General features: G+C 39.0%; 2 protein-coding genes across 12 annotated transcripts in view; both read right to left on the bottom strand.

Annotated features, from left to right (window-relative positions):
• Positions 1-1907: 1907 nt before the first annotated feature.
• hoxb2a (homeobox B2a) lies at positions 1908-4628 on the bottom strand. The gene is made up of 2 exons (XM_017491931.3): positions 4002-4628; positions 1908-3144 (listed from the first exon to the last, which is right to left on the bottom strand). The coding sequence occupies exons 1-2, from the start codon at positions 4501-4503 to the stop codon at positions 2396-2398; spliced, it is 1251 nt and encodes a 416-aa protein (XP_017347420.1). The 5' UTR covers positions 4504-4628; the 3' UTR covers positions 1908-2395.
• A 2328-nt stretch (positions 4629-6956) lies between these two features.
• hoxb3a (homeobox B3a) overlaps positions 6957-13108 on the bottom strand; it is a 48358-nt gene continuing 42206 nt past the window's right edge. For 10 of the 11 annotated variants that reach the window (XM_047149442.2, XM_047149445.2, XM_017491897.3 and 7 more), the window contains 2 exons: positions 9844-10441; positions 6957-9247 (listed from right to left, as the gene is read on the bottom strand). In XM_047149442.2, the coding sequence (XP_047005398.1) occupies positions 8487-9247; positions 9844-10333 (1251 nt within the window). In that variant the 5' untranslated portion in view covers positions 10334-10441 and the 3' untranslated portion in view covers positions 6957-8486. Of the gene's footprint in view, positions 9248-9843; positions 10442-13066 lie in introns of all 11 variants that reach the window. The other variant, XM_017491881.3, reaches the window with a different exon arrangement.

Genomic DNA, 13108 nt, shown 5'->3' with positions numbered 1-13108 from the left:
TGGAGGCATTGGAGTCTTTCATTTGTGGGTGGGTGGAAGCAGAGCCCTGGTGTGGCACAGCTTCCCGGCTATAGTAAACCAACTGCTATCAGATTAATTTAGAGTATAAGACTCATGATGGATCATCAGAGTTTTTTAATCCATATTCGCATTGACAAAATGTTGGAGTCTATCATTTCTGTTACATATTTCAAATGTTTTTTTGTTATTTTTAATAATTGGCCATCAATTATATTAGCACTTCTTAAGATAGATTCAATAATATATGTTATGTTGATGGAAATATTTAAATATTGGTATTGGTATTGATACTTTTCTTTTAAAATAGGAGAATATCTTGAATATTACAAGTACAACACAAATATTTTAGCAATTTGTGTCATTTTTTTGCACTGCTATCTATTTTCCCTTAATGAGAAAATCTTCTTCCCACTCACCTCTGCTTAACTTAGACTCTTTCCAGAAGAGGAAGCACTGTGAAAACCTGTACACTTGAAAATAAATAAACAAGTTTAAACAGATTATGGCAAAGTGAAACAGAAAATGCCTGCCACTCATAGACCTGTGGAAGTTGGCAGTACATCAAACAAAGTTCAGACAGCTATATAGGACATAGCACTATAACTCAAATGATTGTGTAAGTGTAAACATCTATCTATCTATCTGTCTATCTATCTATCTATCTATCTATCTATCTATCTATCTATCTTTCAGTGTGCCAGTTTTTCTGTAGGTACATCTGTCTCTGTATGCCTTTGGTCAGGTATACATACATTTGTCTGAAAGTCTAATCTTCTTCATCAAACCATTTGAAACACTAGAGACATTTCTTCATTCTTATTCTCCCAATATCTCATTGAGTTATATCCTTTCATTTGTTTTTAGTTATATAAACATAGACAAAAGTACATGTGTATTGATGATTTGTCTGATACACACACACGCTCTCTCTCACACACACACACACACACACACACACTCAGTCTAGCTAAGTTTCCCAAGTGTTGATTGTGGAGCTCAATCTCAGTCTGCACACACATGCATGCATAAACATGCACCTTTTAATTTCATCACCAGAATGGTCTTGACCCATTCAGTAAATATGGATTTTTATGGGGGTTTTTTATGATTTATGTTTTTTTAAAGAAAAATTAGTACACTTCAGCAAAGATACAGCAAAACATTCAGACAATTCGACTTTGAAAATAAAGTAGGCTACATATTATTATTATTATTATTATTATTATTATTATTATTGCTGTATAGTTCATGTCAGGTCAGTCTAACTTACTCTTTGTGTAACAATATGTTGAATTGGGACAGGTCCAAGTATTACATAAGGTGTCTAGTATTGATTATAATGTCAAAAAGAATCATTATGATTTGACAAGACCTTAGTTTATGTTAAAATGTTCACTTAAAGTCGTGACACACAACTGAGGACTGACCAATTCAGTCTCTTTCTCTCTGCATGAACGAAAGCGTTCAATAATGGCCGCCGCTTTATTGTTCATATCCTTCATTGTGCTCACAACGCCATTTTGAGCAGCTCAGCTCAGAGAATGCAGCCAAAATACAGCGTCTCTCAGCAAAGCTACAGAATCTGGAGTCTGAATGAACTGCCAAAAACAGATACACACTGATTTGGATTCTCTAAGATTATTGTCATTATTCTCTAAGATTATTATTATTATTAGTAGTAGTAGTAGTAGTAGTAGTGCTGTTGTTGTAGGACTATATATTATTATTATTATTATTATTATTATTATTATTATTATTATTAAGTTGGTGTCCTAAATCATTAAGATGATATTTTCATGATGATTTTTGGATTTATGAAATCGGTGCATTGAAACAATTTATGAATCTACAGTCTAAGTTAAACCCTTGTAAATCATTCACACCTATGACACTTATAAATGTTTTATTTTCAACTATGAAAATAATGTACAATAAATAATTTGTAATTTACTATTAAAGAATCTCAATAAATAAACTAGCTCTAAAATTCATCAGCAGGCACAACGCCCGTCTTCGGAAAAAAATCTAAAAGCAGTTCAGCTAACATTATGTTTGACTTTCCTGAGAATTCAACGATTGAGTTTCACTGAAAAAAGTCCCCGCATATTTATCCATAATTCAGGATGAAGTAAAATCCAGATAAACAAAAGAGAAAATACCTGAAACTGGACATTAGCAATCCCGGTGTGAATTCGCTTAAACAATATCGTAATACTGTAGTGATTTATTAGTCTCCGCTACAGCTCTGTGTCGCAGCTATGTGTGTGAATGTAACCTAAAAGTATTTTCTCTTCTCTTTCGAGGATGTTGTGGTTAAAAGCATTCATAATAGGCTAGTGTGATTGGATACATTTCGATTTTGTTTTTAAGTCTGTCAAAACTGTAAATGTTGTAAATCTATAGTACAAAGTGTACTTGTAAACAAGTCAAAATCCTCTTCGGAGAAGTCTACGGGGCTATCCAGCGAACTCTGTAGACTGGGCGATAAAGCGTCCGAAATCTGTAGGCAGGAGTCGGCGGAAAAGAAATTCAGATCCGCTAGTGAGTTGGCGTCCTGCGGCTGTGTGAAGGCGTTCTCTGGCAATTCCTCGCGCGACTCTGCCATTGTACCAGGGTTATCGGCTGTGGGTGTCGGGTACGGGGGTGAGTGAACCGCTGTGTCAGGACCATCTGCCGACTCGGTCTGTATTGGCTGGCTTTCCTCAGGCGTGGGATGGGTATTGTCAGCACTATTGCTGTAGCAGGAAGCCGGAAGGCACGGCTCACTCTCGGATGCACTAGCCGAACTAGAACTAGATGCTGTAGGACCGGACGGCTCCGGTGGCGGGTTCGGGAAAGGCGAGGCTGCATCTGAGCCTTCGAGTGGCTCGAAACCGCTCGACTCGCCTTCTTGTCCGTCTCGGTGGTGCGTGGTTTGTCGCTTGTGCTTCATGCGCCGATTTTGGAACCACACTTTGACCTGGCGTTCGGTTAGATCCAAAAGAGCTGCAATTTCGACCCTTCTGGGCCGACAAAGATATTTGTTGAAGTGGAACTCCTTCTCCAGTTCGAGTAGCTGTGTGTTGGTGTAGGCTGTCCTCAGACGCCGAGACCCGCTGCCATTGTCCAACCCGACTTGCAGTTCTGGGAAGAGAGAAATTAATGCACTCAGTATTCATAATATCATAGAAACACTCTCTAAAAGGGCGTATTTGTATATATGTATATACTATATTCATCCGCTTTCAGGTTTAACAGGCAGCAAAGACAGAAATTCGGTTATGACTACTGGATATGGCAGTGTGCAAGCGTTAAGCAAGTAAGCTCCTTATTTTTTGTTCCACTGCTTTCATGTTACATATTGATAGCTGTAACCAAAATGGCTACCCCAAGCCACAATACATGGTTATGAATAAACGTCTTAAAGACAGCGCTGACAACTGCGGACAACTCTAAAGGACATTTTATAAACACAAGATTTCCTAATTTTTAAACCAAGAATTGGGGGAGGGGTGCGAGTAATAATGTGAATATATTATACACAATATAGACTACCCTATAGTCACGTAGCTTTTATAACGATATAAAAACGACTATGTAATTCGCATGGATTTGCCTATATTAGCTATAATAAAGTATTAGCACTAATAAAAAATTCTGATGAATGTGATTAATGTGGCTTAAGCAAGTGAGCATGTTAATCTATGCCATTAAATCTAGGGAATAGACATAACGATGCTTAAATATGCATCGAAAAAATTCAGTTACAGTAATGTCTGAAAAGAATTTGTCTGTAAAAAGGATACGTTCTATAGTTCATGTTTATAGAACAGAATGGCCGTCAGCTCGTTCCATGTACATTCAACAAACAGCCCTCTCTTCATATAAAAGGATAATAATAATAATAATAATAATAATAATAATAATAATAATAATAATGAAGAAGAAGAAGAAATTTAAAAAAAAAAAAAAGAAGAAGAAGAAGAAGACGATGCACTGACCTGTGGGCGACTCGAGTCCTGCGGTGGTGAAACCAGAGGATGCTGGAGAGGGAGAGGCAGCTGCAGTGGCTGCAGTGAGTGCTGCTCCCGGCTTTGGGCATTTCTTCGACGACTTCTTTTCCTTCATCCATGGGAACTCGTGGGCAAGGGGGCCGCCGGCTGTGGCTGGAGCCGGGCCCTGCTTCTGCTGCGTTGGTGGCGTGGTTTGCGTCCGGAGCTGGAGGCCATTAGAGGCGGTTCGCTTATGGGTCCTCGGTCGCGCCTGGTTGCCTGTGCAAGGGCTCAGGCTGGGGATAGTGTGCTCGAAAGGAGGTGGAATTACTGTCGAGTCCTTGATTGATGAAGTTTGAAATGACTCCAGGACAGCGGGGAAAGACGTCAGGCACTCAGCAAGGGAAGGCTGGCTGTTGATGAACCCAATCTCCCTCTCAAATTCAAAATTCATCGCTTTGCCTAAGCAAAATGGGCGGCCAGCGACATAAAAAATGCGCAAAAATAACATCCAAAAGGCGCGGTTTTATTTTGCGCTCCCACCACGACTGTTTTTGCGGGCTTTAATAATTGGTGATATTACTAGCGTATGGGGACCAGGGTCTACTAAACTGAGGACTATGGGCGAATTTGCAGCCAATTCCTGATCACATGACTAGTTTCATCCAATGGAAATACGGGGCCTGGTGGCAAAAGAAAGCATTTTCTATATTGATCAAATATTCAAGATCATAGAATTCCCGTGTTAGCATTGTAAATCATCAAAAATGCTTACGTTTGCCATGTGCCTGAGTGCTTTTATGTGTGGGTGGTTAAGTAACGTCTTCATTTAGACAATGGCCATATGAATAAAGGGCTTTGGATGATGTAAGCCTGAGGCCTTAAATGCCTGTTAAAAGCACATCCACAATATGGCTAACTGCGTATTTTAGCAAGGGTCATTAATCTTAAAAGTTATGACAAGAGTAACAGACAAGAAATGTAACTATATGTTGTCAATATATATATGTGTGTGTGTGTGTATATATATATATACTATTTCTCGTGTGTAGTCTAAACAAGCAGGCATATTTCGGAGAGGTTTTAGTGCTTGGACATCATTACACAAAACGTCGAGCGTGAGACTGGTGTAGCCTATGTGCTTAACTAATTTACAGCTTTCCATCTACTATGAGACTACTTAAACTGGGGACCTTTGTGCATGTAAGTTTGCAGCTAAATTTCGGCTAAAATATTTTTCTCAAAACACGCATGCATTTATTTAGATTGTATTGCAAGATTGCACGGATTTTATTTCGTTACAAGATTACAGTCTTTTTAAGCATATGTAATATCTAAATGGGGCAAAATACGACATAGGCTACCATAGGTTCACTGAGAGGTCGCTTATGAAATGTGAATTCTTTGTCGAACCATCTTGCATAAGGAATTTTAAAAAACTACGTTCTATTTAAAATAGAGAACACTTGTATTTTTCAGACTGCAAGAATGGCTCGATAGAACAATTTTGTTGATGAAATTAAGGACAATAATATTTATTTAAAAATATATAAATAAAAGAGAGGGAGAGAGAGAGAATAACACATGGGTTAGATATATTCCATAGTAGTGAAGAAGCAGTGGTGATCAATCTTATCGCCGGCAAAGCGCTTGACAGGAACCACCCTCAAGAATTCGCCTCTTCCCTCTACGGCTACAACAAAGAAAGTGCGTCTGTTCCCGCGTAGACTTTCGTATTTTATGTCTAAATTAATTCACCTAAAAATTAATTAATTTATTTATGTACGACTTATGTATAGAATTGTTTCCGGTAATATAATCAGGGACACCAAAAGGCTCGCATGTATGTCCAGAGGTCTGAAAATGTGTGGAATTGCTTGCAGCTGAATGTCTTTTCGTTGTTATCTTAGTTGGGAGGAAGCAGAGGAAAACGTAAAATGCGTGTGGGTGTTTGGGTATTAAAGGAATATACAAAGCACGCTGTGGGCAGTGAATATATAGAGCGGGTCAGTTCAAGAGGTCCATTAACAGAATGGAGTTTACTGCAGATTATTTCGATGTCTCTTTTATTTTTTTAAGCAAAACAAAAAGGGATCTAATTTAGGAATACCATTATTTGCGAGCTTTCTTCCAAAAGGAAATTTGGTGAATGTTTTAAGGGTTACCGTTTCATATTTTAAGGGTTACCGTTTCCTTATAAAATCTATCTGTCTATCTATCTAACCATCTATCTATCTGTCTGTCTGTCTGTCTGTTTCTCTGTTTGTCTTAGTCATCATTGTTTGGTCTTATTCATCTTTTTGATATATTTTTTTTCTTTTTTTGTTTGATGTTTCCGTCTTTATCTTAAAATGTTTAATAAAGTGATTTTAACTATAAAAAGGAAATACCCACTATACTTGCTTTGACACAGGATGCAGTGTGTAAGCTTCATTGCAATGGGTATGTTTAAGGGAGTATCCTGTATAGGCTACTCATTTTGATGCAATTTATTTCTGGTATGTTATTTTAGTTTTAGCTAGTCCATTTTTATACTGACCTTATTGTTATGCATTCACATTGTTATGCATATCCTGTTTAAATAATGATCAAACAAAAATAACATTTAAGCATTTGTAAAGTCTGACTCTGTTAATATTCAATAAATAAAATCTTTGAATCCAAGTTTTCTTTATCCTTCTTCTTTTTCAGCTCTTGACTTTTTATGTTTTGTGATTCACAGAGAAACTCGTTCCTTTTAAACTCAAAATAAACCGAGTGTGAGGACTGGGTTGACCTCTGCTCACGTGACACGGCCTGCTGGATACTTTTAGAAGCCACGAGGCGACACACACCTTTGTTTGTGTGTGTGTGTGTGTGTGTGTGTGTGTGTGTGTGTGTGTGTGTGTGTGAGTGAGTGAGTGAGAGAGAGAGAGAGAGCTCGTGTGTGATCACTACACTGAAGAAGTGCAGGACTAGAATGAAAATGATTAACATAATATTTTATTAAAGAATTGTTCAACAGCCAACTCTTAACAAGAAAATCAATTTAACTACAAAGAACAAATGAAGATTTCTTCTTAAAAAAAGGAAAAAAAAAGTTTCGCTATACTGTCTAATTTCCGACTATGCTGGAACGGTTTGATTCCCTTGCCTCGCACCCTGTACAAGTCAAGTCGTTTATGTACAAGGGTAACGTAAACCTAGGTGTCTCTAAAAATACAATAACCAAAATTAGTTACAATGACAAGAACACAATGTCTTTTCCTTATAACAGGTAAATACTAAAAAAGTACACTTTCTCGATATAAATACATGAGGGATAAATAATTAAAAAAAAGTATTTAAACTGGCTATAACAAATAAATATATATTTATGAATGTTCGTTTGAACACATACCGAAAGACGCTGATTGAAGGTCTTTCGCTTCAAAATAAGATTTACTTTTTCCTTACCCATCAAAATGTAAACTCTAAGTGCAACAATGATGCCCAGCCGAGAAAGCATTAGGCGTAAACCGAAACGTCTACACCATTGCTTGGCATCTCGGGCATGCATTTTGTTCATTTATACCCTGTTTCCACGTTAAGTCAATACATGAGAAAATGTCTGCCTTCCTCATTAGTGAAGGCTAATATAAGCAAACTCAATGGGGAGAGAGAGAGAGAGAGAGAGAGAGAGAGAGAGAGAGAGAGAGAGAGAGTGCACTGAGGGGGGGGGGGACAAGGAAGGGACGAGGACGAGGGAGGGGCATAACCATTTGAGAAAGGTAGGGGCGACTATGTAGTGACTAAATTCTCTAATGGTCTCTCTTTACCCTGTATCAATTTGAAAGGTATTACCCAATTATAGTCGGTTTACTGGAGGAGGCCCTATGCAGCATAGTGCGAAAACAATATTTATCTTATCAATATGAAAAAAAAAGTGTAGATTGAAGTCTTTATTATACGTAATAACGTACACGCTTTTTGTGTTCATGAGTTTTGGGCAGATTAATTAGGGGAAAATGACAGTTTAGCGAATCTGTTAAACAAAAAGAGGTATGTGGAAAAAGGGAAGTGAACAAAAACAATCCAGTGGTTTCCTAACGCCGGTTTCAAGAGTTTGCTTCCACCCTCAAGCAGTTTTTACAGTAAAGAACCCGGCAATAGGCTGACAAAATACACGCATGCCAACGATGGCGTAAAAGGGAGTCACACAAGGTCATACAGAAAAATAATCTATTAATTGGCATACACTATCCACACTTACCCACTATTCATAATCTTTGTTTTTAGTAGGGCTGTCAGAGCTATGCATACAAAACTGATTGTAAGATGTCTTTTGAACAAATGAATGTGCTCACAGGCGAATGAAAGGACAACATCAACACCAACTGCTGTGATTGAAACGGCAAGAAACCACTGGATCATCTTTTTCAACCCCATTGCATCGTCCCCTGTGTTCGTGTTTGCTTGTTTGTTAGTTTGTTTTCTTCTTTTATTTTAATATCTGTTTTGCTTTTCCCAAACCTGTTACAGATGCGTCAACTTGGGTGCTTCTTGAATTCTACCCTGAGAAGGATGGTGCGCTGACAGATCTGTGTATGTCGGGTGTGTATCGCACGGTCCGTGGTGCTGGTTAGCCGACATCTGTGTGGCACCGTTGTAGTCCATGCTGGCAGATTGGTGGTGTGGCAGGTGGTTGAGGCTGTACATAGAAGGCCCAGTGGCCGGCATGGCATCCACATAGTTCCCTCCTACGTACACGGGGCTACCCTGCATGTTAGGGGTCCCATAGTTGCCACTGCTACCCTGTAGCCCATGTGGGTCATATTCTGGTCCTGTGTTACCATATTTCTGTTGCGAGGGACAACCTTTCATGGAATTTTGATAGGATGATGACATGGCATATGCATTTTGATGAGGCTTGTTGAAAGATGGCGGCGACGGCGCGTCATAGCTGCCCATTGAGTGCATGGAGTTCATAAAACCGGCTGAGGACTGCATTGGAAGGGGTGGGCTTCCGGTTGGGGATGGGCCCCCTGAGGAGGAGCCCATGCCTTTCGACTTTTGATCCTTCTTGTACTTCATGCGGCGGTTTTGGAACCAGATCTTGATCTGCCTTTCACTAAGGTTGAGAAGATTGGCCATCTCTACGCGTCGAGGCCGACACAGGTACCGATTGAAATGGAACTCCTTCTCAAGTTCCACAAGCTGTGCGCTCGTGTAGGCTGTGCGCGCTCTCTTGGAAGCCGCGGAACCCGGAGGGCTTTTCTCGCCGCCACTGCTCTCCGCTGGGTTGGGAATGAAATAAAACATAATTACTACAAGCGGCAATTGAATGCATCGTTCCCCTTAATAAAACAGGCCACGAAAAATTTTACCCCTTGATACTGGTTGTCAACACTTCATAACTGGCATTTATTAATAGAAGCATGTCCTAACACTGACCGGGTATATGTAAATTGTATTATGACCAAAAGCCCACGGCCAGTCGTACCGTGTGGTAAGCTAGATCATATTTGGTGTTTGTCGTGCAGGGCGACAGCCTTGCTTTGTGAAGATATTACAAGAACTTATGCAGTTACTAGGCCAAAATACAACTTCCGTAATCTGTGCACAATAGGGCCTGAGAAATAACACTAATAATTATCAACATTATAACAATCTTTTTCAGACTATGTAAACATTTTAACATTTATATAACAAAACATTTGCGTAATTATTGATATTTTATTACTCCCTTCTCAGCTCATAGCCCCTCCCCTATGTTAATGCTACTTTAACATAACACCTATATGCTGGTCAACATCTGTCCCAGACGAGCAGGAGCAGGTGGGGTTGGGAAAAGAGTAATCGGTAAAGGGTAAGGAACGGTTGGCACACACACCATTAGCTGAGCTTGCGCTGGGGGAGCTGTTTTTTTGCTTGGTGTTCTGACGTGATTCTTTCATCCAGGGGAAGATCTGCTTGGTGATGGTGGGGTTCTGGGTGAGTGTGGACGACTTGGTGGAGGATTTGGTGGTACTTCCGCCACCAGCCCCACCACTGCCGCTACCACCCGGCTGCTGAGGGGCACTAGATCCAGTTGGGTTCACAGGATTTTGAGGAGGAGAAACTTGGGGAGGCTGGTGGTGTTCAGATGGTAGACTGGGACGCATACAGCTGCCATTGAGCTCTTTCGTCTTGGCGTGCTGTGATTGCGTGGGCGCACTGGTGCCCAGCGACTGCAGTGAGCAGGCAGACCTCTGGTAATCGCCATCTAGGTGTGCCGAGCTCGGGAAAGCCGCAGGCTGGGCCTCATAACTGAAGCCATTGGCCCCCTGATACGAATAACCTCCGAATAGTGTCGAGTTGTCGTAGTAGGTGGTTTTCTGCATTTCCAAAATTCGCGTTACCGGCTACCAGGGTCCTGACGACCTTCTGGAAGAACATTGGCACCCGATGTCACGTGACGGTCTTTTTCCAACGGTCTCTTGGAAGCTGACCTGAAAGGTTATAAGAGGCACATAATAAGAGGGGCGCAAGGTAAATCCATCTTACTGCGCTGAAAAGCGCCATGACATGAATAGCGCGTTCCCACAATGCGGCTTGCAGATGCTACGTCGGGCAACGCAGGACTGCAATTTTTCTCTACGTGTCTCGCTTTTACACACCGTTATCATTGAAAACATTTGTAATAATATAATAATTTGACATATTGTTGCTAATAAAATTATTCTTTCGTGGTTGGTTTTTTCCATAAATGGAGTTTACAAGTAATAATTATTGTACAATTAATTTCTAAAGGTCTGCTGATATATTTTGGTTTTGACTACGTACAAAAGTGATAATTTAATAACGCTCTATTTTATTTTTATTTTTTTATTATGTTCTTACTTCAATAACCAAATAGAGAAGCACACTAATATAATATAATGGTATTATTATTATTATTATTATTATTATTATTATATTTGACCTGATAGCCTACTTAATTTTTTGCTTCTTTGTTTGTTTAAGGCTAACCAAGACTAACCAAGGCTTACCAAAAAAGAAGCGGTTTCTTCCTTATAGAAAAGCATACAGGCTCATAAAAGACGTGGGCTCTACAAAATGTTTAGCAGCAAAGACAAATCAATGAATATGTCTCATGCATAGAGGCCATTTCCAGAGGGCTTTCTCGAATTACACACAAATGTATTTGGTCAACATTAAAATCCTGAAAAACCGGCATTGTGAAGGAGTAGACTCCTTAAACATGGCGTGGAAAGACGTCCCCGGAAGCCCTCTCTAAATATGATTCATGATGCTCGCTGAACCAAAATAGACTAATCTAATCCCGGAAATGGTCAAAGACCTCCTCTCCTGGTGTTGGGGTGGTTGAAAGGACAAGGCGAGTGTATTTGCTCAAACACTTACATGCCCCTGGTATTCAATTATAGTTACTAGTCAAGAGGGAATCATATATATATATATATATATATATATATATATATATATATATATATATATATATATATATATATATATATATATATATATATATATATATATATATATATATATATATATATATATATATATATATATATATATATATATAATTTTATTTTTATTTTTTTAACTGACAATAGAGTTGTCCTGCAATTTACCTATGGTTTATGCTAACATTTGATACATGTAAGGTAAGCGTCACCTAGCTTAAAATGTAAACAAAACCATTAATAACATTTGAAACCTCACATAGATTTATATTTAATTCCGGATGGTCAGGACAATAAATGACATGACTTCTGTAACGTTTGCAAAAGACCAAAGTATAGGCTGTTTACTCAAAAAAATGATAACAATCATAAGTCCTTATTGTATATTAGCAATGTGCATAGGATAGCCATCGCATATCCTTTAAAAACAGAACATGAACTGTTTACATTCAGTGCAATTGGAAATAATATTGAATTTTTTAATACATGGTCTATAATTTGTTATATACTGTTATTAACTATTTTAATTTAATTTATTTTGCTATTTTGAATTGACTACAAAAAACAGGCCAAAATAGCTTCTTGAAAACGAAAAAACCTAAGAACATGCAGTTGTAGCTGTCTGTAAAACGAATTTAAGTAACCACCGTGGAATTACATAAATTTTCAACGTTGAAATGGTATATATAAAACGAGGCAAGATCTGTATGTCCCTGTTTATATAACTGAGAACCTGAACTACAGCTTTTGGACATCAACTCTCAACACGTCACAAATGTAGCTCATTCATCTTCGATGAGGACGGACGGAATCCATGGAATTGTTCAGGGAAGAGAGAGAGAGAGACAGACAGGGAGAGGGAGGGGAAAAAGTACTAGGCCTGTAGATATCAAATCATATCGTAGTTCCATTTAATGGAACATGTAATGTCCTGGCCGTCTTGTTACGGTAACACAATAACCAACTTTTCTCTAGATTCAACCTTAACACGATTATGGAGTCAAGAGAGGATGTGGTTGGAAGAAAGGGGCTAACCCGTGAAACGTCAACAAAACAACAGGGGAGAACATCGCTTGGGCGCCCCTTAGCTATCGGACACGGAAATTTCTATACAGAGTATATCGAAATAATACAATAACAGACCTGTGTTTCTTTGTATGTAAACCAATAAGCCTATAATGCAGAGCCTCAATATTAGTTTTCTCAGAGCCTACATTGGTGCAGAAAGCGGCCGGGACAAGCGATTTCTATACAAAATAAAACAGTACCACACTGTCATTCGAGACCGTTTGTGGAAATCTCTGAAATTGATGACACTTTCCCATTGTCGTTTAGCTATACAACATTTAATCTCACATAACATATTTCTTCCATAACGCATTGAAAACAAACACGTACATTTGCACCAAAGGCAGTGGGTCAATATGCAACACGGAGTGATTCGCTGATAATGAACAAAATGTAAGCCTGGAAAAATGAATTTCTTAGGCTATGAAACGATCCAAAGGGGTAAAAAGAGGACTGCTGCCTGGAAGCTTAAAGCGTTGTGAACTCTTCTTGAACCGCGTTTGCAGTCGTATGGTCATAAATCACTAGGACACACATACCGCCATTCACAAACTGATAGCCTATTTCAAACCATCTTACCTTAGCCTCTGACGATAGACGTTCGAGCAGGCACCATGTTTT

Source organism: Ictalurus punctatus, chromosome 2 (assembly GCF_001660625.3).
Source record: "Ictalurus punctatus breed USDA103 chromosome 2, Coco_2.0, whole genome shotgun sequence".
In the NCBI taxonomy this organism is placed as follows: domain Eukaryota; kingdom Metazoa; phylum Chordata; class Actinopteri; order Siluriformes; family Ictaluridae; genus Ictalurus; species Ictalurus punctatus.
The sequence above is the reverse complement of the archived record's forward strand: the minus strand, read 5'-3'. Positions and strand labels throughout refer to the sequence as shown.

Bases quoted from the DNA above. Each gene is read 5' to 3' on its own strand.
- hoxb2a (XM_017491931.3), bottom strand. From the start codon at position 4,503: ATGTTATTTTTGCGCATTTTTTATGTCGCTGGCCGCCCATTTTGCTTA. The intron at 3,145-4,001 runs GTCAGTGCATCG...CTCTCTTCCCAG, and splicing joins AGGACTCGAGTCGCCCACAG to AACTGCAAGTCGGGTTGGAC.